Raw genomic sequence first — 23,567 nt, forward strand, 5'->3', positions numbered from 1 at the left:
GCTTTCCTGGTGCTCTTCTACGCACCTGCTGGTCTCTATTCCCGGAATGCCCTCTCTTCCCCTGAAAAAACCTTCTTATTCCTCAAAGGCATAACTCAAATGCCAGATCTTCCAGGAAGCCCTCCCATATCTCTCCGATTGGGGTCGATCACCACCCTCTCTCCTTCTCTTTAAGCCACTTTACTCCTTCTAGGCCCTGCATGCAGAACTGGGTAGACCGGAAGCCCTGGGGGGCTCAGCGACGCCCGGCCCTGGCACGATGCCTCTGGAAACTGAGCCCAGAGCCTCCCACTTGCCTCCCTGCCCTGGTCTCTGGCCCAGGCCCTTGTGGGGACCCAAGAGAAGGACCACCCTGCCTCTTAGGCAAGCACACGGCAAGTGTATACTAAGTGTTTGTTGCGATGTGTTCTCCCAACCGGTATTTCCTGAGGACCCACTCTGTGCCCGACCCTGAGTCACATGGCTGCCCCCAGGGATCCATCTCTACCCGCCCCCCCCAGAGCACCCCCAGCACACGTGGGGCAGCCGGCACCCCACAAGGTGCCCAAAAGTGGCTGCTCTTGGTCTGCCCAACGAAGGCAAGGGCCACGCCTTCCCGTAGCCTTGGAGACAGACAGTCAGGCTCCAGAGTCCAGCTCTGGTCACACCCCGAACTGGCCGGGTGGCCTTGGGTGGGTCGTGGCCGCTCCAGAGAGCTAAGACGACAGCCACGGACGCAGTGGGGGCATCCCTCCGTCGTCTCCTCCAGTGGCCGTAAGAGCCACTCACTGGCCGGGTGGAACCATTCCCAGGGAGAGGAGGCTGTGGGCGTTCTGGGGTCTCCAGGGCTGGGGCTGGGCTCTTGGGGACTGCCCGAGCACCCAGGGGCGCAGCAGCCTCGCAGGAAACATTCCGAGGCAGCCCGGGAGAGGCCCAGGGCAGGGGAGGGCAGTGCCCAGATTTATCCACCAATCCCGCGGGCTCCTGGCTCTGGAGCGCGTTCTTATCTGCCCAGCCCAGCATGGGGGGGCGGTGGGGGCAGCCGGGCCGGCTGGGGCGGGACGCTGCCTGGGGACTGGACGCAGAGCAGGCCCGGCAGCCCCAAGCCCCACCAGGTGGGTGACAGCCGCTGACGGCTCTGAGCGTCCCCGCAGGCTGGTGGCCGGCTGCCCGCCCGTCTCCTGCACCATGTCGGACGGCGAGGGCCCCTCGGCCGGTGAGTGGCAGTGCTATATTTACCCACCGCGTCTCCGGTTGCAGAGCCAAAGCTCCTGGTCGCTGAGGGCACCGGGCGCCCCCACCCCAGGCTGCAGGCCGCTGTGGGGCTGGACCCCCTTCCTCCCAGCCTGATGCCTGATGGGGGGGGGCGGGGGAGGGCCGTGCTCCTGGAAGGGGAACTGGACTTTCAAAGCTAAGTTCTGCTGCACCCCCTGCCTTCCCGATGGGGCTAGAGCAGGGGGCTGTGGCCGCTGCAAACCCCTCCCGCCACCAGCGGGGGGGGGGTGCGGAGCTCACCCCCACAGTGCGGCAGGGTCTGGACTGGGCCCCTCAGGGGGCTCAGGGTGCCATGGGCCCCCACGACCGCATGCAAACGAGTGTGTGTGAACACTGATCCGGGGTGGGGGAGCCTACAGCTGCCATCTGATTCCCCAAAGGTCTGAGACCTCCAGGAAGTTCTGAGCCCCCGGCCTGCCTGCACAAGGCAGGCTCCCCCGCGGGTCCCCAAATCCTCTAGGTTGGAAACGGCCAGGGACGCAAAGGCAGAGGGGTGCTCGGATACTGGGGTCTGCTCACGTGCCCCTGCCCTCCCCGGGGCAAGGGGTCTGGTGGGGACTGGCTGCCTGTGCCCCTGCCTGGCCACCCTTGGCTCCTTCCGGTTGAAGACGAGCTCTGGGGTGGACATCTCTGAGGCTCAGAGCCCGTAAGTGAAAAAAGGGACAGTGGTAATAGTTCCTCACCCACAGGTGGTTGGGAAGGTTCACTGTGCCGGCGGGTGAAAGCCTATCTGTTGGTGCCGGGTGTGCAGTGAGGACTTGGTGGTGGCTTCGTGGAAGCAGCAGGTGGAGGGTCCTGGGCAGGAGCCCAGAGGCTCAGGAGCCTGTGTATCCCGGTCTGGCCCCTCCAGCTGTGGCTTGTTGCCTAAGACACGGCACGGCAGTGGCCCGTGGATCCCTTATCTGCCAAGCACCGCCGTGGAGAATCCTGGGCACGTCTGGCTGTCCTGGGGTCCTGGGGTAGATTGTGAGTGACGGCAGTGTGCCCCCTCCCCTCCCCCGCATGGTGTCTGAGGGACCATCCCGGCGCCTGGACCTGGCCAAGTTGGAATTGGAACTCTGCGTGTGTGTGTGTGTGTGTGTGTACGTGTTGGGGAGGGGGACACCGACAAAAATGGCCTGACCTCACCCTCTTCCGCCAGGCGTCAGTGGTGCTGGCTGCCAGGAATTGTCCGCCGAGGAGCCAGTATGGGGGGGGGGGTGCGGGGGGATGTGTGCAGCAGACAGGCCCTTTCTGGCTGGCTCTGCCCACACCTGACACGAACCCGGAATAGCTCTCTCCCTCCACCAGGGACACGGCCCTGCTTTTAGCAGCTTGTAAAACCACCCGCATGTAGATGGGTATTTCAGGAAGGGCCAGAACAATATTTAGCCCAACAGGGCGATGGAATGGGAGCTGTGTGTGTGTGTGTGTGTGTGTGTGTGTGTGTCCAGGAGGCTGGGAGGAGACACGGCCTTTACTGCCCCTTGGCTGTGTAGGAGACGGTCAGCTGGGTTGGGGGGCGGCAGGTACCACCGTGGCTCTGCCCACCCTCGCTGGGAAGGTCACCTCTGGCAAGCTCAGGACTTGGCCTCCTGCCTGTAAAATACCGTGGGATGCTTTCGGGTCTCTGCCGGGTTGGACTCTCAGTGCAATCTGGTTGGCAGGAGTAAAGACAAGACAGCACCTGGGGGCAAAGGTGCGTGTTTGTTTACGGGGGGGGGGGGGTCCTAGAACGTGTCGTCTAAAGTGCCAGACTTTCTAGGATGCCAACCCCGCGGCAGTGAATGGGTCCGGGAGACAGCTGTGAAATATTTCTACTTATTTGCACAAACGAATCCCCGGGCCTGGGAAAGTTCTCCGCTCTCCACCCACGACCTGTGTGACCTGTGTGACCTTGGGCAGATTATTCCGGATCACTGTGCTTCAGTTTCCTCATCTGTTAACAATGATAGGACATTAGCTCCTTAAGTTCCAACGAGGGGTAAGTGACTGGAGGCCTGTAACCCATTTAACATAACACCAGGCTTACTGTTAGCAGGTGTAGCTGTTGTAACTACCATTCAACCAATAAATGAGCTGCAGCCAAAGAGGAAAATGAAAGGAACACGGGGTCTGCTGTGTCTTGTGTCCCGGCCACTTTGGAGACATTGTTCGATCCCTGGAGGGGCATGCATGAACCCCACTGTAGAGCTGGGGGAACCGAAGCTCAGAGAGGCAAACAGACTTGTCCAAGTTTGCCCCGTTGGTAAATTACGGTAGAGTCGGGATTCACACCCAGACCAAGAGCCCCATCCGGGAAATCCCACCCTGCTCGCCCAAGGGTGGGGGCTGGGGGTCTCGTAGGCCATCTGCGCTCTCATCTGAACAGCAGCCCTTCCCACTTTGGAGATGGCTAGCCAGTTCTGCATTGTCTCCAATAATTTGGAGCCTGTTAAAAAAAAAAAAAAAATGTGGTGCCTTGTCACCGTGTCAGGAAAACTTCACAGATCAGGAGCACAGTGGCAGGCAGTCGGCTCCTGGGTTCATGGCCCTGTGCCTGGACAGGGGAGCCTGGAGGCTAAGGTTACCAGGAGTCAACACTGTATTTATAGCAGGAACCCGCCTGCGCCGGGAGCTGCCAGCCCGCACAGCACGTCCAAGGAAGGTACTTCCCGTACAGTTGTCTGGATTCTAGGCCTGGCTCTGCCCCTTAGTGAAGCAGGGCACGGATGGGCCACTTCCCCGCGGAGACTCCGTTTCCTCGTCTGCAAAATGGGGCCCTACCGTGTCCCTCTGGGGGGCTGGACAGAGGGGCCGGAAGGTGCTGGCTCCACACATCCTGGGTCTGTTGGTTGTCTCTTCCTGCGTTTGACCTCGTGGTCTGTCCCCGCCCCTCTCGGCAGAACTCTGCAGGAAGGGAATGCAGCCTCTGTGCTGTCGGTCCCCACATGTTTGGGAAGGTTTCCAGCAAAGCAGTTTTACAGTTCCAAGCACCAAAGAATAGGCCATTGTAGTCTCAGAGGAGCACTGAATGCGAGTGCATGGGAGCCCAGGGTTCGAATCCCTGCTTTAACACTCCCGGGGTCTGTGGCCTTGAGTGAGCCACTTAGCCTCTCTGAGCCTCAGTGGTGAGTCTCCTCACTGCTTTGAAGGGTGTGTGTGGGGGGAGGATGGACACCCCTAACCCAATTAAGTGCTCAGCCAACAGAGGGACTCTCTCTCTCCTGCTGTGCAACCTCCCACCGATGCCGTGCCCCCTCTGGGCCCCAGCCTCCCTGTGTTTGTGCGGTGAGCAGCAGACAGGCCCCCTGTCTTTATCACCTCCCTCAGAGCTCTGTGGGTCCTGGAGCTGTTCCAAGTGATTCAGCAGGGTTGGCGGGGTGGGGGGGGGTGCGCAGCCGACAGCATCTCTCTGGGGTCCCCCAAAGGATCCCCAAGTATCTCTCTTTGCCTGGAAACAAGAAGGTTTTTCTGAGGGTGCAGGGCCTGACATTGGAGTGGGCCACCTGTATCTCACTCAGTTCCTCCCGGCGCCCCCAGAGCCCAGAGAGAGCCCCACTTCCCTGTCCCTCCTTGTCCTGGCCTGGGTTTTACCAACCGACCTCAGGACCTGGGCCTGTGTCTACAAGGAGATTAAAGCAAAACATTTTCATTGTTCAGGACCTACTCTTGGAGAGGAAGTATCTTCCCCCAGGAGAGGTGGCAGGCGTGGTCCCTGGGCCTTGTCAGCTCTCTAGGTGGCTCCCCTCCTGTGATGAGGGCTTCCCCCTTTCTAGGCAAGTAATGGGGTTCGGGTTTCGTCTCTTGGGCAATAGGGAGTCAGTGAGAACTCTAGCCAGGAGGGTACCCGGATTGCTTCCATGTGTGGGGTAGAGGGACTAGAGAATCCAGAGGTCAAGAGGCCCAGGAGGAGGCTGGCAAGATGGTCCTGAGGGGAGAGGGTGAGGCTGATTCAGGAGGGGAAGGGCGGGGGGACCGGGGGGGCCTGGCAACTGTGGAGTGTGGGAGCGGGGAGGCTGCAGGGAGGCCATGGTCTGTGCTGGTGCCCCCATCGGGAAGGTCCACAGGACAGATGCTCGTCTCCAGGGGTTCGGGGGTGACCTGGCAGAGTCCCAGGGTTGGTCTGTAAAAACACATGGGCGGGGGGCACCTGGGGGGCTCAGTCAGTTAAGTGTCCGACTTCGGCCCAGGTCATGATCTCGCGGTTCATGAGTTTGAACCCGGCTTTGGATTCTCTGTCCCCCCCCTCTCTCTGCCCCTTCCCTGCTTGCTGTCTCTCTTTCTCATCTGGCCTCAGTGCAGCTCTGCCTCCTCCGGGGCCCCTCCCCTGACTCTGCGGTTCCTTGGGGGCCCTGCACCCTTGGAGCGCCCACCCTCGACCGTCTGGGTTGAATGGTTCCGGCCTGGACAAGTTGGGTGTCGGGGGATAGATATGTCTGGGTGGCGTTCATTGCTGTGTGACCCGTAACAAGCCTCCTTTCCTTTTTGGCCTCCAAGGGTCCTACAGGTGACGTGGCCCTGCCCACGTGTCCCGTGTCCCAACAGGAGGCAGGGCTCAGGCCCCAGCTCCGCACCGGCCCTCATCAGGCCCGAGCCCCTCTGAGCAGCAAACGAGTAAACTTTCACTCCTCTTGGTTCAGGTCCCTGCTCCAGAATCTGAAGTGTGTTGCAGGATTTTTTACCACAATACCGGGGGTTCGCTGTCTCACCGCTTCAACGAAGGAAAAGGGGGACACAAAATGAGCAGCAGGCAAAACTTTATTAGAGTATAAGATCTGGAAGGAAGAAAGCTGTCTTTACAGAGAAGGGACATTGGAAAGTGAACACCAAGGACTATAGGGGAGGGTCCTTGTTTTATAAGGTTCTGGTCAGTGTCCCCTTCCCTTCCTTGTTCCTTCCCAAATTCTACCCTTGCTGGCTTGAGAGCTGTAGGCACTGGGTTGTCCACTCCCCATTGGCTTGTTTCCATTGTGTAAGGGGTGGCCTAAGGCCATACTTAGGTCTTGGGTCACATTCCAGAGGGGAAACCGGAGGGGGGTAGGTGGGCTCTCTTCCATTCTTAAGAGGAACCTTACGCCTGAGGGGGCTTGCTGTGGTCCGACCCTCTTAGCATTGTTCCAGAATAGGTGTTTTTCCCCACCCAGGGACCCCAGGACCAAATCTTTCCCTCTCTGCCTAGTGAATCCTAGTCTCCTATCATCATACCCTTCGGGGGGCCTTAACGCTTATGACAAGAATATACAGGTTACAAGCTGTTGGGAATTCAACTTGGAAATGCAAGTTACCATGTCTGTTCTTTTAAGGGATTGGGTTCATTCTAAACAGGTTTTTTTTTTTTAAATGTTTGTTTATTTTCGAGAGAGGGAGACACAGAGTGCAAGTGGGGGAGGGGGAAGGAGAGAGGGAGACACAGAATCCGAAGCAGGCTCCAGGCTCCGAGCTGTCATCACAGAGCCCGACACGGGGCTCGAACCCACGAACTGTGAGATCACGACCTGAGCCAAAGTCAGACGCTTAACCGACTGAGCCACCCAGGGTTCATTCTAATTGAGCATTCTTGAGAGAGCAAGAGGGATTTTTTTAAAAACTTCATTATGCGTTTAAAATAAAATGAAGCTGCTGGTGTTTGCAACGACTTGACTGTATTTTCTCGAATCTATGCAGTCAGAATAAAATACGAAAATTGGTGGCTGAGACGGGTGAAAGATACACATCGTCATCCACAGCTGCTGATTTCAAATCTTTGTATTCATCCAAACAGGTCCTTTGTTTTTTACCGACTGTGTCACTCAGGATGGGTCCAGTATGCTCTGGAAAAGAACAAATCTCAGTGGCTTAAGGCAACAACTTCTGGCTCATGCAAAGACCTTTGCGGATCTGGGTAACTCTCAGGGTGGGTGACCTAGGCGGTGTCTCAGCTGAATGCCTCCATAGGGACCCACGTTTCCCCTGTTATGAGGCAGGCAAAGAGAGAGACAGAGACACCACACGGACGATTAAATGCTCCCATGCAAAAGTGGCCCCTGCTGCCACTGTTGGAATTTACTGGCTCAAGCAAGTCACGTGACCACACCTAATGGCAAGAGGGCGGAGTACGGCCCTCCACTCGTGAACCACTGTATCTGCCCCCCATTGACTTTTGTTCCCAGTTGACTTAAAAAAAAAAAGTCATCTATTTTTATTATGAAATGTTCGGAGCGTATCGTCTGAGCTGTGGTCTGGAAGCATCTGAAATGCAGATTGTGAGTCGTTCCAACAGGCAGATCACAAAGCAAGGGGCAAGATTTTTCAAAACCTGTTCTTTCCCACAGAGTTAAATTTGCATTTAAAAGCATAAACACACATTTCTGAAAAATTTGGCCACACCACCAGCAAGGAAAGGCGTAACCGAGAGGAACATGAGCTGCTAATTGCCAAAAAGCTCTAGTGATTTATTATTTGCTAAGGTGCCAAAGAGGGGGTTAGGGCTGGATAGCTCCTGAGGCCGTCTAATCAACAAACTCAACGGATAAAGAGACGGGGTCTGAGATTAGAAAGAAATGATTACAGAGGGGCGCCTGGGTGGCTCAGTCAGTTAAGCGACCGACTCTTGATTTGGGCTCAGGTCATGCATGATCTCATAGTTTGTGAGTTCGAGCCCCACGCCGTGGTGATGGTACGGAGCCTGCTTGGGATTCTCTCTCTCCCTCTCTCTGTCTCTGCCCCTCCAGTGCTCACGCTCTCTCTCTCTCTCTCTCAAAATAGATAAAATAAACTTAAAAAAATTCTTTTTAAAAAGAAACGATCATAGAAACGTATTGGAAAGTAAACTATGAGTCTGTGCTTCATCTCTCTGACACAGACACTGTTTCCTTGATCCCACGACACCGCCACACAAAGGCTGTGCATCCAGTTTAGCTGGACTTGTAATAACTTTAAGTACTTGTAATAACAACTTTAAGTACGAATTTACAGCCTACCGGAGGGCCGTGGCCGCGAACGCCGTACGTCGTTTTGTGTGATGAGACGAGAGCTGGTTTTAAAAGATCGTTTGCAAAGGCTGGAGGTTGTCTCTAAGCCCTTCTGTAAGGGGCAAGGGTGTCAGTCGAACGGCTAGAATAAAGCCGGAATGTGGGCTGGGGTCGGTGGAGTCCGTGCTGGGGATCAGATGCCCCTGCAGCCCTGGACCCCACGTTCCAACCTCTAAGCCAAACTGTCTGGAGAACTCTCTACCTAGTGTAAACACACCCTCTAGAGTTCCCGCCTCATTTGTTTCGGGCGGAAAAACATGTCAAAGCCCTGGCGCACTTGCAGAAGACAGAAGACATCCTTCTTAGTGCTCCTCTCTGGAGGAGCCCGTGGTCTCAGTGGACCACCTGACTTCGGGGGTGCTTATCCGGCGCGTCCTGTGTGCGTGGGTCCCGCCGCGTGAGGGAAGGGCTGGGGCCTCGGCCCGGGGAGGCCCCTGGGGGGCAGCTGGCCGGAGGAGTTGTGCGCAGGTCCCCCGGAGCCCCACAGGGAGGCAAAAAGGGACCGGCCGGTGATACACAGGCTGCGGGCTCCACGCAGGGCCCTGGGGGCCCCCTGGGCACCGTTCCTTTTGGTTGGGGGGCGACGGCTTTATTGAGATGTAATTCACATACCACGCAGTGCACCCACCTCAAGGGTACAAGTCAGGGCATTTTGGTCTATTCACCGAGTTGTGTAACTATCCTCACAGTGAGTTTTAGAACTTTTTAATCGCCTTGAAAAGAAATCCCTGCCCATTAACCGCCCTTCTCAGCCCCTGGCGGCCACTATTCTTTCTGTCTCTGTGGATTTCCCCGTTCTGGACATTTCCTATAAATGGAACCACACGATACGTGGCCTTTGGTGACTGGCTCCTTTCGCTTCACATAACTTTTTTTTTTTTTTGATGTTTATTTTTGAGAGAGAGAGAGAGAGAGAGAATGAGTGGGGGAGAGGCAGAGAGAGAGGGAGACAGAATCCAAAGCAGGCTCCAGGCTCTGAGCCGTCAGCACAGAACCCGGTGCGGGGCTTGAACCCATGAACCGCGAGATCATGACCTGAGCTGAAGTCAGACGCTCGACGGACTGAGCCACCCGGGCGCCCCCTCGTGACGTTCTTAGGTCCCTCCACATTGTGGTCTTAGTGCTTCATTCCTCTTGTGGACAAATACTCTCCCCTTGTACGGGGAGACCACGTGTTATTTAACCAGCCATCAGCCTAAATGATGGACATTTAGGTTGTTTCTACTTTTCGGCGATCATGACCAACACGGCTACAGACACCAGTGCCCGACTTCCTGTGCGAACCGATGTTTTCGTGGCTCTTGGGCGGCCACCTCGAGGTGACGTTGCTGGAGCCTAGGGTGGCTCCACGTTGAACCGAGGAGCCCCCGGACGGCTTCCCACAGTGGCTGCACCAGTGCACGCCCCTGCAGCAGAGCAGGAGCGTTCCTGTTCTCCACATCCTTGCCACACCTGCTGTTGTCCCCTTGCCTCCAACCATCCTAGTGGGTGTGAAGGGATCTCACTGTGGTTTTGACTTGCCTTTCCCTCGTCACTAATGGCGTTGAGTGTCTCTCTGTGTCCTCATTGGCATCACCTCTCGCCTCGGAGACCTTAAGCCTCATGATCTTCATCTGTAAAATGGGGACAGCAACAGAGCCTGCCTCACAGGCAGCGGTGAGGGTTCAGTGAGATAGTTTGAGGGTCTTGGCGCGGAGGGGCTGCCCAACACGTGTTTCCTCTGAGGGCTGGCGTGAGGGAGGGGACTTGGAGGAAGCTGGAAATCCGGAGGTTTCTGCAAATTCCAAGCCCATTTAGAAAAGGACAGACCTCATCAGAGAACGTGCTGGCTGACACTGGCCGGGCCCTGGGGGATTCCTTCCCCAGCTGCCGGGCTGGGCAGGCCACGTGACCCGGCCGCGTCCGCACAAACCCCGGGGAGAGGCAGATGAGGCAGGGGTCCAGCCCGCACGCTCCGGGAAGATAAGCCTGGCCCGTCATTCGGGTTTCTGGTGAGAGACACCTGCACGTTGTTCTTATCGTAAGTTATCTGGCCTCCTCCTTTTGACTACGCTCGAGGCTGGTCACGCTGCCCTTCCTGGACTCACAAGCTTCCGTCTGTCAATGGAGAGCTCTGGAAATAGGCCAGGAGCATCCTCCCGTGAGCTTGGGCGGGAGCCTGGGGCCTGGCCGAGGTGCCGATGGTCAGGCTGATTGTGTAGCTGAAACCTGAGCCAGGAGCCGAGCCAGGAGCCGGGCGGGAGGTGAGGGAACACGATCGGGTCATCACGAGTGGAAAACAAATCCACCTCCAGATAAGGCTCATCGGGCTGCCCCGCAGGGAAGCTTGCATGGTCTCTCTGGAGCTCAGCGGGAGAAACGCACGGAGCCCCGTCCTGACGGCCCTGGATGTTCAGTTGAGCCTATCATCTGGGAAGGGTGGGTCTTTCCCCCAGGGGACCCCAGACTCTGGGGCAGGGTACGGGTGCTGCAGCGGGCAGGAATGCCAGGCTCTTCGCTCGCCCTGTCACTGTGCCCAAGGCCACTCGGGGCAGCAGGTGAGAGACAGGCACGGGATTGTGGCTGGGGAATCAGAGAGAGGGACACAGGCCGTTGAGCTCTGCTACCTGGCGCTGTGTGACCTTTGCAAGCCAAAGAGTCTCTCTGGGCCTTTGTTTGCTCGTGTGTAAAATGAGGCCGATGATACTGTGTAGGATGGCCGCCAAGCATGAATGAAATAGCGCATGTGGTCAAGGGCAGGGTGGGGGGCGAGACCACGCCTTTCTCGTCTGCCGCCCATCAGGGAATGTTTGTTGAACGACTGCTGGACTGAATACCGTTGTTGCTGTTTCTCTGCGCCGAGTCACCTGGGACCACCACGTGCTGGGACCCCGAGGCATCTCTGGGGTGTAGACTGCACCACACGGTCTGAGACAGGACGGCCGTGTACCCAGCCCCAGTGAGCCCGGCAGCTTCCGGCTATCCCCCCAAGCCCTCCTGCTCTTGCCCCGTCCGGCTGTGGGGCTGTGGCGTGTGTTCATTTCCTGGGGCGTAAAACAAAGGCAATTAATTGTCGCAGGGCGCCTGGGTGACTCAGTCTGTTAAGCGTCCGACTCTTGATTTTGGCTCAGGTCACGATCTCACGGTTGGTGAGTTCAAGCCCCGCGCGGGGCTCTGTGCTGACAGCAAGGAGCCTGCTTGGGATTCCCTCTCTCTCTCTCTCTCTCTCTCTCTCTCTCTGCTCCTCTCCTGCTCACTCTCTCTCTTTCAAAATAAACAAATAAACGTTAAAAAAAAAACAGAAATTAATTTTCTCGCAGGTCGGGAGGCCCAAAGTCTGACACTAGGCTCACTGCGGTGAAAGCCCAGATGTCAGCAGGGCCGTGTTCTCACTGGGGGAGAGTCCGTCCCTGGCCCCTTCCAGCTTGGGGTCGTTCTCCTTGACTTGTGGCCGCATCCTTCCCATCCCCGCCTCTGGGGCCACATGGTCCCCCTTCTGTGCCTCAGATCTCTGTCTGCTTCCCTCTTTTTTTTTTTTTTTTTAAATTTTTTTTTTCCAAAGTTTATTTATTTTTGGGACAGAGAGAGACAGAGCATGAACGGGGGAGGGGCAGAGAGAGAGGGAGACACAGAGTCGGAAGCAGGCTCCAGGCTCCGAGCCATCAGCCCAGAGCCCGACGCGGGGCTCGAACTCCCGGACCGCAAGATCGTGACTTGGCTGAAGTCGGATGCTTAACCGACTGCGCCACCCAGGCGCCCCTGCTTCCCTCTTATAAGTACCCAGGATAGTCCCCCCTCCCCCATCTCAGGATCCTTAATTTAATTACATCTGCGAAGACCCCCTCCCCATATATGGTAATGGTAACTTTCAAAGGATCCTGTGATTGGAGCCTGGTATCTTCAGCCCTGACACAGGATTCCCCAGAAGCTTGCGGCCTCCCAGGGCTCTGGCTGGGGACCCAGGGAGACAGTCTGAGGGTCTCAGATCCCCCCCCCACCCCCCCCCCCCCACAGATTTCTCCTCTCTGGGCTCTCCAGGCTTTTCCTTTGAAACAGAAAAGGAAGTTTTTGGATTCAGAAACCCTTTTAATCTTTCTACGAAATGCAGGTACCAAGTCAGTTGTCTCCGAAAAGACTCAGGCTAAGCTGAGAGTCCTAGCAAGCCACAGCCTCAGTTCGGGGCTGTGACCTCTGTCCAGAAAGGGACAGCCACCAAGGGTCTCGCAGAAGCTGGGGGTGGCCAGAGGAGACGTCACCCTGCCCAGACGCTGGTGCCCGGCCCAGAGAAGATGCCGGACAGGAATTAGTTCCCCCGCCTCCCGCCTTCCTCAGTTGCCCCGTCTGTGAAACGAACCGGTCTAGAGCAGGTGTCTCTAGAGGTGTTTCAGGTGAAGTTCTAGGGTCTGTGAAGGGGAACGAAAAAAGAAAAGAAAAGAAACTGTAAGTAATTGCTCACTTAACCGCTAATCACGTCCTGAGCACCTGCTGTTGGCCAGGCCACTGCTGGGTCCTGGGGGCACAGAGGATGGTCTGTCACAGCTGGACAGAAAGACAAATCAGCAGATGGACAAGGAGAGGCCGGTGAACCGTGTGCGAGGGCTCGAGAGTTACAGGGATGGCTTCCCGGAGGAGGCGATCCCAAGCCAGGTCTTGAGGGACGAATGGGAGGTGACAAGGGAGAGAAGGGTCTTCCGGACCAGAGGGCGCATGGAAGGCACCGGGGCCCAGGAGAGCACGGCCATCCAGGGCCTGGGGAAGAGCCGAGGCTCAGGTGTGCCAGAGACAGCCTTGCAGGGGGGTCTTCCTATTACCAAGTGAGTCCTGCTACTCAGACAGCACGGGAGCAGAGGCAGCAGCAGTAGTGAGCCATCAGTCCTTCAGCAAACACGTACGGAGCAGCTGCAAAGAAGGCGTCGTCCCTTTCCTCGCGGGGCTGACGCCCCAGAAACAGAACACACAACCAAACTGTGGTGATGAGGGTGAAAAGGATGGAGGGAGGACTATGACTCAGGGAAGAGAGGTGAACCCAAAGAGTGAGGCCCGGACGCGTCTGGGGGAAGGTCGTTCCTGGCGGAAGGAGACAGCAGGTGCCACCCCCCGGCAGTGGGAGTCCCTGGTGTTTCCAAAGAACACGAGCGGGGTCAGTTTGGGTGGGAGATGAGCTCCGAGGGGAGGGGGCAGAAAGATAGCGCGGGACCCTTGCGCGGGCTGAGAGGGGACGCTGGTTTTGGCCCTGAGTGAGACGGGAGGCATGGAGGGTTTGGAGCAGAGGAGGGACGAGATCTCACGTGGGTTTTACAAGCCAGTGGCAGCAAGGAGGGATGGTAATTCCCAGAGGTTCTGAGCAGCAGAAGACAAGAGACGTCAAGCCCAAGGCCCTGGGGCCAGCCCGTCCGGGATCATCACGCGTGGCGTCCTGGGGGCAGCTCCTCCAGAGGCAGTGGTAACGGACCCCGCCAGCAGCCGGCTCTTGGTTCGAAAGCGCTGGGAGCTCGAGTTCTTTTGTCTTGAGACAGCGCCGAAGGCACAGCCCCCGAGAGGCATTGCTTGACCTTACCCAGGAAGATGCTTATCACGGGACTCCCAGACGTCAGGTCTTGAGACGACAACACACACACGGGCACGTACTCATGTGGGTCTCGTACCCAACACCGGGGCTGCTAGATGGAACACAGGCGTGCAATTAGCTCCGAATTTCAGATCATCAGCGGGCGATCTTTTAAGTGTCGTCACCACCCAAATATTGCTCCTTATCGGCAGCTGAAGAGTCCCCCCAATGCGCAGGGACACCTCTGATGACAGTTCTGCTTTCGGGCTCGCAGGACTGAGGACGGAGCATGTCCCCGAACATCGTGGTTGGAGCCAGGAGGGTGGGGATCAAGGTCATAGACCTTCAGGCCTGGAGAAAGTGTCCTGGTCCCACCGAGGGGCAAGGCTGCCTGCTGAGGGCCGGGGAGGGGGGCATTCCCTGGGGAAGCAGTGCCTGCCTCAGGGCCGTCCCCGCTCCTCCACAGCGCGAACCCAAACGGTCTTTGGCTGCTGGAAGGCGGCTTGCCGAGTGCCAAGGGCGACTGTCTTCTCTTTGTTTCCCAGCTCTCCACTATGGAAGTGATTTGTGGGGGCCCCCCGGGTGGCTCAGTCGGTGAAGCGTCTGACTCTCGATCTCGGCTCAGGTCACGATCTCATGGGTCACAACTTCGATCCCTGCATTGGGCTCTGAGCTGACATGCAATCTGCTTGGGATTCTCTCCCTCCCTCTCCTTCTGCCCCTCCCTTGCTCGTGCATGCTCACGTGTGCTCTCTCTCTCTCTTTCTCAAAATAAATAAAGAAACTTAAAAAAAAAAAAAAAACAGAGGGGCACCTGGGTGGCTCAGTTAGTTGAGCGTCCGACTTCGGCTCAGATCATGATCTCACAGATCGTGAGTTCGAGCCCTGTGTCGGGCTCTGTGCTGTCAGCCTGTCAATGTAGAGCCTGCTTCAGATTCTCCGTCCCCTGCTCTCTGCCCCTTCCCCAGTTACACTCTCCCCGCCCCCCAAATAAATAAGTATTAAAAAAAAGAAAGAAAAAGAAAGTGATTTACGGCCCAGAGTAAGCAGGGCGGCTGGGAGAGGAAGCATGGTGGGGCCTGACTGCAGGAGGAATCTGCTGCTACCTTTCAAAACCACACATTAAAAAATACGTACGCTTTTTACACACAGATTTTTTTAAAATAGAGATGCCTGAATAAGAAAACAAACCCTAAAACATGCGGATGAAGGGAGAAATTCTCCAGGAAACTGCACGAGCGGTCGTAAGATCGAGGCCTCTGTGGGAGGCGCCCCCGCCGGGCCCCCATCTCGGCCCTGCGGCCCCGTCCCTGACACCTCAGCTGGTGGGACCTCTTAGGGATTTTTCTCCACCAGAGCTACATCTAAGGCCCTGGGCCCGGCACGCACTGCCTCCCTGGGGGGTCTGCCAGCCCCCCACCCCCACACCCCAAGTGCAGCCGGGAGATAGAACTCTCTGCGGGCTCCGTGCCGTTTCTCACCTTGTGGTCCCCCGTCCTAGAGCACCTCGTTATCCCTAGCAAAGCCGGCCTTGCCTTCCACCCTCTCCTTTCCCGCGGGGGCCCTCATCTCTCCACGTGTCCCTTCATCAGACGGTGACCGTGGTGAGGGCGGCACCCGTATGTCTGACTCATCTCTGTGCCCACCACACATAGTAGGTGCTCAACAAACAGCTTTGTTACTCCTCCGAGGCTGCTCGTCACTGTTCCTCCGGCCGCCTCTATGACGGAGGCACTGGGGTCGAGACCGGACTAAGGCCCTTTGGGTGCCCTCTCTGTTTTCTCTGTCCCCCCAACCGCGAGGTGTGGCCACTTTCTGGACAAGAAAGCTGGGCCCAGAGGGTGTGGATCATCACATGGCTAGCACACGGAGGTGTGGGGATTCACCTGCAGGCTGCCGCCCCCATCCCACGGCTGAGCCCCTCCTTGTCCCTGCCCTGAATCACTGGGGCTCATGGACAAACCCCTTTCCTCTCTGGGCCTCAGTTTCCTGATGTGTGAAGTAGGGGAGGGGCTACTGTTGGTGATGTCCGAAGCCTCACTCCTGGGGGTGGGGGACACGAGACACCCCTTCTTGTGACATCCCTTTAACCCTGTGGCAGCCACGGTCACCATCAGCTTGGCGGGGTCTGAGGGGGAGAGGGGCACTTCTCAGCCTGGAATGTCGCCTCCCCCACCCCCTGCGTCCCCCAACAGTGGCCGTGTGAACTCTGGGTGAGGCCACGCCTCGACTCCCAGCCTGGCCTGCTCAGGGGTTGGGGTGGGGGGCTCCCCGTGCTGGAGGAGGAGAAAGGGTGAGGTGCAGGGGCTGCAGACTGACCTCCCGGGGCTCCCTTTGGTGGCCTCGCCTTTTTGTTTTCTTTTCAATTCCTGCATGAGCCAATTATAAAGTTAGAGGTCCGGGTGTGGGTGGGCAGGGTTTGCACACAGGAATTCACTTTTTACAAGTCTTGTTTTGAGGACGGACGAGTCAGCTTTGCCATCCTGCACTGGCCAAGCCATCCACCAGCTGAGTGGTCTAAGCAAGCCTCAGTTTCCCCACTTCTAACGTGGGACTAGTAGCACCGGCCCCCGACCCCCAGGGAAGTGTTCCACGGACCCCACAGGGGAGCCGATGCCTCCCCTGCCCTCCCCACCCCTCGACAGACCCCTGCAGACGGCAGGCACCCGCCCCTCCAACCCACGCAGTGTTACAGGAGGGGACAGGTGGTCACAAGGAAAAGCTGTAAATCTAACCGGTCTTTTTTTTTTTTTTTTTTTAATCTAACCAGTTTTAATCCTGCTAATGGTTTATCTTCCTTTCATGAGAATGAGGTCCAGCTTCCGGCACGGGGCCAGGAATGACAGGCCTTTGTGTTCTTTTGGGAAATCAAGACGGAGCTCAGAAAGGGACGAGTCAGGTGTTGGCTCCTTATCTTTCCTGGCAAAGCTGGGACCTCTGGGCCAGGTCCCTGCTGGCAACCGAAGGGAGGCGTGAATAATAGAAGGGCTGGCACCGGGCTCCCTGCCACCGGGGCTGTGTCGGGAAGCCGAGGGAGGCAGCATGGGGATATACGGCCTCATACAGCAGAGGGACCCTGGAGGCCCCGAGGGGCTTTTGTCTGGGCTGGCCGGGCCCTGCTCTGAGAGGCAAGGTATTTGTGCATCAGGGTCGCTGCGAAGGCCCTGGGTTTCCATCTCAGATTTCAAAGCTGTGTGTCCTTGGGCAAGACACCTAACCTCTCTGAGCCCTCATCTCTTATCTTTGACACCTCCCCTCATCTCTTGTGGTGGTTTCTTTTTTTTTCCCCCTTTTTTTTAAAAAAGCTTATTTGCTTTGAGAGAGGAAGAGCAGGGGAGGGGCAGAGAGAGAGGAGGAGAGAGAAAATCCCAAGCAGGCTCCGTGCTGTCAGCATGAAGCCTGACCAGGGGCCCGAAGCACCCAGGCGTCCCCACCTCTTGTGATGGTTTTAAGGGCTCCCGCAGAAGGGCTGCAGAGTGCCCAGCACATAGTAGGTGCTTCACAGTGGCAGCTACAGAAAAAAAGCACTCAGGGGTGGTGCCACTTCCCCTCCTAGGAAACAGGGGGCTTCTCCTGGTCGCAAAAGCTTGTGGGACCCAATTCTAACTTGCACTGTTGCTGATTAGAGGCTCAATGCCCCTCTCTAGGGGACAGGGGTGGGGACACTGACGTGTGTCTATGGGTCAAGCAGGGGCTGCTGGGAGGAGGCAGGGGGCAGGAGCTAAGCCCCAGCCAAGAGTTGGCACAAGGAGGGGCTATTTCACAGATGAGAAAACTGAGGCTCAGAGAGCTCAAGTGACCTGCCCAGGTCACCAGCTGGCAAGCGACAGCCCCTCTCCCAGCCATTGTTGCCCTCAGTGAGGGGACAGCGTGTTGACCCTGGGACCGCTTTCAGTGGATGGAGCTTGGGAACAGAATTATCCTGGGCGAGGTCACCAGGGGCCAACAATCCGAGGGTCAGCGCCTGCTGGACCCCCACAGCGTGCAGTGAGGACCCTTCCCTGTGCTGTTGGAGACGGCATTCTCTGATGGCATGGGGGGGGGGGGTGGCGCTGCTGATCACAGCCAATCACTGCTGATTTAGGGTGGGTCTCGGTGGGGGATGTCAGGCCAGGAACATGGGCAGGGGAGTGGTGCCCAGGAGCGGCGGGGTCCACGGAGTGACCCACGCTGATAAATTGGAGAAGTCACGGGGGTAGCACCCCCGGCCCTGCCCTGCTGATGCAGGGATGTGGGAGGGGAGGGCTGGCCATCAAGGCCACACCGTCCTGCTCCAGCATGAGTCACTGCTTGGCTGGGGGCCCAGGCAGCCGAGGGAGGCCTCTGGCCGGGGTTCCCTGAGGTTAGCAGCCTTGGGGCTCATCTGTTCCTTGGTGTTCCTGGCAGGCTTCTGTTCCTTTAAGAACCTGAACTTGAGATAATAGGGTGGGTGGTGAGATGGCTTGAGCTCTGTGATGTTCTAAGCTTCTCCTTGAAGAAGCATGGCCTCACTTTTCAGTGCCCAGAACCCAAGGCCAGGGGTTCTCAAACTCGGGTGTCGTTACAGCCGCCTGGGGTGGAGGTGCCGGCTGAAAGGGTGTGTTCCGAGCTCCCCCCGCCCAGGCCCCTGGAATCTGCATCTTGGGGCTCCCAGTGTGGCTCATGGGCCCCTGTCCCGAGCACTTCTGGGCGAGATTCTCCACACCCCCCCATGTCCACTCGCTCCGGCCCTCACCCGCAGGTCCCCACACGGGCACCTACAGCACCCACACGGGCACGTGCACCTCGTCCCTATGGCTCATACTCCCCGGGCCGCGTGGGCTCTGGGACCCACACAGATGTGCAGACACACACACACACTCACGTCCACCCAGACCGAGCACAAAATTCGCAGGGCCTGCAAAATGAACGTGCAGGCCCCCGTTCAAGAATTATCTAGAATCTCCAGGTGGTGACAGCAGAACATTAAATCAAGCCTGTAGCTCTGTGCGACAGCGCAGGTCACATGTCAACAAGGCCAGCCCTCCGTACACTCAGGTCACAGCGCCTGGGACCCTCATGGATGAGCTTGCCCCTAGCGCGGGCCTGTGCACGCGCACACACACACACACACACACACACACGCGCGCAGTCGCGCTCAGGGGCACAGGCGCTCCTCTGTGGCGAGGTTTTCAAGATGGCTTTTTATTGGGATGAGGACGTGTGCCGGCTAATGTTTAATAAGCAGAATCAAAGTTGAGTCATATGTGAGTTGCTTGTAAGCAAGAAATGCCAGATGGAGTACGAACTGAATCACCGTCTTGGGTTTCATGAGTAACATTTTAACTGGGTTGTGACTCGTTTGGGAAAACTTCGGGGCGCCCTCGCACGCCCACTCCACGTCTCAATTAGACCGGTTCTTACTGAACGCTTCTAACGCCACGAAGCGCGTGGAATAAAATGCGGACCTAAGGGGTTTTGTGAACAGATTCCTCCGCCAGGCAAACTGGGACGAGTGGGCCCCGTTCTTTCCAGGACTGGAAATTGGAGACTCCCGTTCGTCAAGCACCTGCTATGTGCAGCCCCCGCTCTGCTCCACGGCGTCCCTTTATCTCTGTAAGCGCCGGTGGCATATGACCGCACAGGTGCACCGTGGGGGTGTCGTGGGTTCCGAGCCAGGCCACTGCAACGACGTGAATGTCACAATACAGCAAGACAAATGAGTTTTTTGGTTTCCAGGGCATATAAAAGTAACGGTTATGCTATGCTGTTGTGTATGAGGGTGCAATAGCATCATGTCTAAGAAAACTATGTGCATCCCTTAATTAAAAAACACTTTGTTTCTAAAAAATGCTAGCCATCCTCCGAGCTTTCAGTGAGTGGTGATCACCCAGCACAGATCACCGTAAGAAACATAAGAATAATGAAATATTGGGAGGCGCCTGGGTGGCTCAGTCGGTTGAGCATCCCACTCTTGATATCGGCTCAGGCGGTGAGATCCAGCCCCGTGTTGGGCTCTGCACTGGCAGGGTGGACCTGCTTGGGGTTCTCTCTCTCCCCCTCTCTCTGCCCCCCCCCGACTCGTAAACACACACCTGTTCTCTCTCTCCCCCCAAATAAATAAATAAACATTAAAAAAAGAATAATGAAATATTGGGAGAATTATCAAAGTGGGACACAGAGACACGAAGCGAGGAAATGCGGTTGGAAAAATGCACCAATAAGGCTTGCTTGACACAGGATGGCCACAGACTTCCGACTCGTAAAAAGTCGGTATCTGTGAACAAAGTGTGCCTGGGTTTCGTCAGAGCCTAGGATCCACTGGCTGTAAGACGCAGGTTATCTTCTGGCCGGCCAAGAAAGAGAAAACACCACCACCATTCAAACCCAGCCACCAGCCGGTGCCGGGCGACCTCTCTCTGGGCTCAGAGCAGATGCAATGAGGGATTACCAACCCAGTACACAGATGGGGAAGACTGAGACCCAGAAAGGGTGGTGACCAGCCAGCAGGGCGTTTTGGCTCTTGATCTTATGTGAACAGACACTTAGGAGGGTTTACTTCAGAGTCCCACCCACCGTGCACGCAGGGGTGTCTTTCCTCGGGGTGAGGGGAGACCTGCCTCAGTTTCCCTGAAATGCTACGGGTGCACCCCTACCTGCGCAGCCTTGGGGTTAAGGCGTTCCCACGGTAGAGGCTTCATTGTTTGCGTCTCCCCCACATTAGACCAAAGGTAGGCACCGTTGGGAGCATTTTCTTCAAAGCAAGTTTTAGGAATTGTAAGGATTGTAGTAATTTTGGGGACTGGGGCCTGCCTTGAGCCCAACCCTCGGCTTCCCAGGCAATAATTCATTACGGGAGGATTTTTCACAGACAGCGACTGGCCTTGGAAGGCAATGAGCTCGTGAATATGCATCGGCTCCTCCTCATAAATTATGCATGCGATTGGGAGGCTTCCTGGGGGAGGCCGAGGAGGGCGGGGGAGTGGTTAGTCCCGAGGAGGCTTGGTCTCTGAGCTCTGGCTGTACAGCTCCTCTCCAGCTTGCCCTCCCTCCCCGTGACAATGAAATTGCGGGGCGCCACTCAGGCTCCATTAAGTCACGGCACTCTGGTTTTCTAAGAATCTAGAGTTTACTAGGCTGTTGCTTCTCTAATGGCAATGCTGGCGGGTCCGGAGGGGTCAGAGCTGTGTGCACTCGCCTGGGTGACGTGCCTTGGGCACATAGATCTTGATAGCCTGACCTTACAGAGGCCCCAGCAGCCAAAAAGCTGCGGCAAAGACGTGTGATTTACATGCTGTTTAGATTTATTTACTTTTTTTCAGTTTTCTTTTTTTTTAATATAATTTACCGTCAAATTGGCTTCCATACAAAACCCAGTGCTCATCCCAACAAGTGCCCTTCTCTATTCCCATCACCCATTTCCCCCTCTCCCCCTCACTCCCCCCCCATCAACCCTCAGTTTGTTCTCTGTATTTAAGAGTCTCTTATGGTTTGCCTCCCTCTCTGTTTGAAACTGTTTTTTCCCTGCCCCTCCCCCATGGTTGTCTGTTGAGTTTCTCAAGATCCATATATGAGTGAAAACATACGATATCTGTCCTTCCCTGACTGACCTATTTCACTCAGCGAAATACCTTCCAGTTCCATCCATGTTGCTGCAAATGGGCAGATTTCATTCTTTCTCATTGCCAAGTAGTATTCCATGGTATATGTAAACCACATCTTCTTTATCCATTCATCCGTTGATGGACATTTAGGCTCTTTCCATAATTAGCTGTTGTTGAAAGTGCTGCTATAAACATTGGGGTACATGTGCCCCTATGCATCAGTACTCCTGTATCCCTTGGGTAAATTCCTAGCAGTGCTATTGCTGGGTCATAGGAGGTAATTCTATTTTTAATTTTTTGAGGAACCTCCACAGTTTTCCAGAGCGGCTGCACCGGTTTGCATTCCCACCAACAGTGCAAGAGGGTTCCCGTTTCTCCACATCCTCGCCAACATCTGTTGTTTCCTGAGTTGTTCATTTTAGCCACTCTGACCGGTGTGAGGTGATATCTCAGTGTGGCTTTGATTTGTATTTCCCTGATGACGAGTGACGTTGAGCATCTTTTCATGTGTCTGTTGGCCATCCGGATGTCTTCTTTGGAAAAGTGTCTATTCGTGTCTTCTGCCCATTTCTTCACTGGATTATTTGTTTTTCGGGTGTGGAGTTTGGTGAGTTCTTTATAGATTTTGGATACTAGCCCTTTATCCGATATGTCACTTGCAAATATCTTTTCCCATTCCGTCGGTTGCCTTTCAGTTTTGTTGATTGTTTCCTTTGCAGTGCAGAAGCTTTTTATCTTGATGAGGTCCCAGTAGTTCATTTTTGCTTTTAATTCCCTTGCCTTTGGAGATGTGTCGAGTAAGAGATTGCTGCGGCTGAGGTCAGAGAGGTTTTTTTTCCTGCTTTCTCCTCGAGGGTTTTGATGGTTTCCTGTCTCACATTCGGGTCTTTCATCCATTTTGAGTTTATTTTTGTGTCTGGTGTAAGAAAGTGGTCTGGTTTCATTCTTCCTCATGTTGCTGTCCAGTTCTCCCAGCACCATTTGCGGAAGAGACTGTCTTTTTTCCATTGGATGCTCTTTCCTGCTTTGTCAAAGGTCAGTTGGCCATACGCCTGTGGGTCCAATTCTGGGTTCTCTATTCTGTTCCATGGGTCTATGTGTCTGTTTTTGGGCCAGTGCCACACTGTCTTGATGATTACAGCTTTGTAGTAGATTTCAAGGGCTCATATTCTTCCAAACTGCAGTGTGGTCAGGCCCAGGTGGCCCCAGCATCGCGCAACAAACAATGGGCCGAGAGTCAAGGTAGGACCCAGGTTGTAGTGGGAAGGGAAGGAAGGGGTGCTGCCTCCCCCAACACAGGTGTCTGGGGGGAACCTGCCCTCCCAGAGCCACGCTCAGCCCCCCAGATGCAGCTCAGTGCACACCGTGGGCACCCTGGCGGTCGGGGCTCAAGGTGAGCTCTGCCTGGTTTGTGTGGCCCCGGGGCCCCACCTCGCCCCGGGATCCGTCCCTCTTCTCGCCCAGCTGCTGCCACACGTGCCCACCTTCCCTGTGGCTTTCTGGAGGTTCTGCCACTTCCTGCGGGTCACACCTCAGCCACCCTTCAGGGCAGCTCTGGGCCAGGAGGTCCCGTTTCTCTCTCCACAACCTTCTGTGACTGTTAGCTCCTTTTCAGCTATGCACAGCTACCAGGCGTGGGCACTTCAGACGCTTCCTTTCATCACAGTCCAGACCTCAGCCGGAGAGGGAAGGGCCTGTCCTGGTGGGCGGCTGGCAGGTGGCCCCGTGGGTTTGGAACACGCTCACCTAACACTGTCTCCAGCCCAGCAGTGCTGGGTGGAGCCCCGGCCGAGCCTCCCCCAGCCTCCCCTGCAACCAGGCCAGAGGAAGCCGCCCCCAAATCACTGCGAGCTCTCATGGATCGACAGCTACAGGCCGAGGCTTGAACCATTCCACTTTTTGAAAAAGCAAACTTCTGAACGTGTGTAAGAAACAAAACCTCCACGGAAAGATGTTACATGGAGAACAAGAAAACGCAAACCACCTACAGTCCCTTCACTTGGCAACCCCGGGGGCTGGCGCAGTGGGATTTCCCCCCCCCCCCCCCCCCCCCCCCCCCCCCCCACGTTTTTGGGCAGAACTGCCCTCCCTCGCAAGCCACCCATAGGAGGGCGTCTCCTGTCCCTTGCCCTTAGCATTATGTCACGAGCGATTCTCCCATTGCCGCGTCATCTCCAAAATCACTGCTCTCAACGACTGCAGAACGTGACACATGGGACCCTCCCCTTATGTTGGGCCTGACTGTGCAGGGTT

The 23,567-nt window shown here is 56.3% G+C and overlaps 1 protein-coding gene across 1 annotated transcript in view; it reads left to right on the forward strand.

The window, feature by feature from the left end:
• Positions 1-995: 995 nt before the first annotated feature.
• Positions 996-23,567, forward strand: part of EML1 (EMAP like 1) — a 169,898-nt gene continuing 147,326 nt past the window's right edge. Inside the window, exon 1 of the mRNA XM_030319948.1 lies at positions 996-1,195. Within this exon, the coding sequence (XP_030175808.1) occupies positions 1,168-1,195 (28 nt within the window). The 5' untranslated portion in view covers positions 996-1,167. The remainder of the gene's footprint in view (positions 1,196-23,567) is intronic.

Source organism: Lynx canadensis, chromosome B3 (assembly GCF_007474595.2).
Source record: "Lynx canadensis isolate LIC74 chromosome B3, mLynCan4.pri.v2, whole genome shotgun sequence".
Classification (NCBI taxonomy): Eukaryota; Metazoa; Chordata; class Mammalia; order Carnivora; family Felidae; genus Lynx; species Lynx canadensis.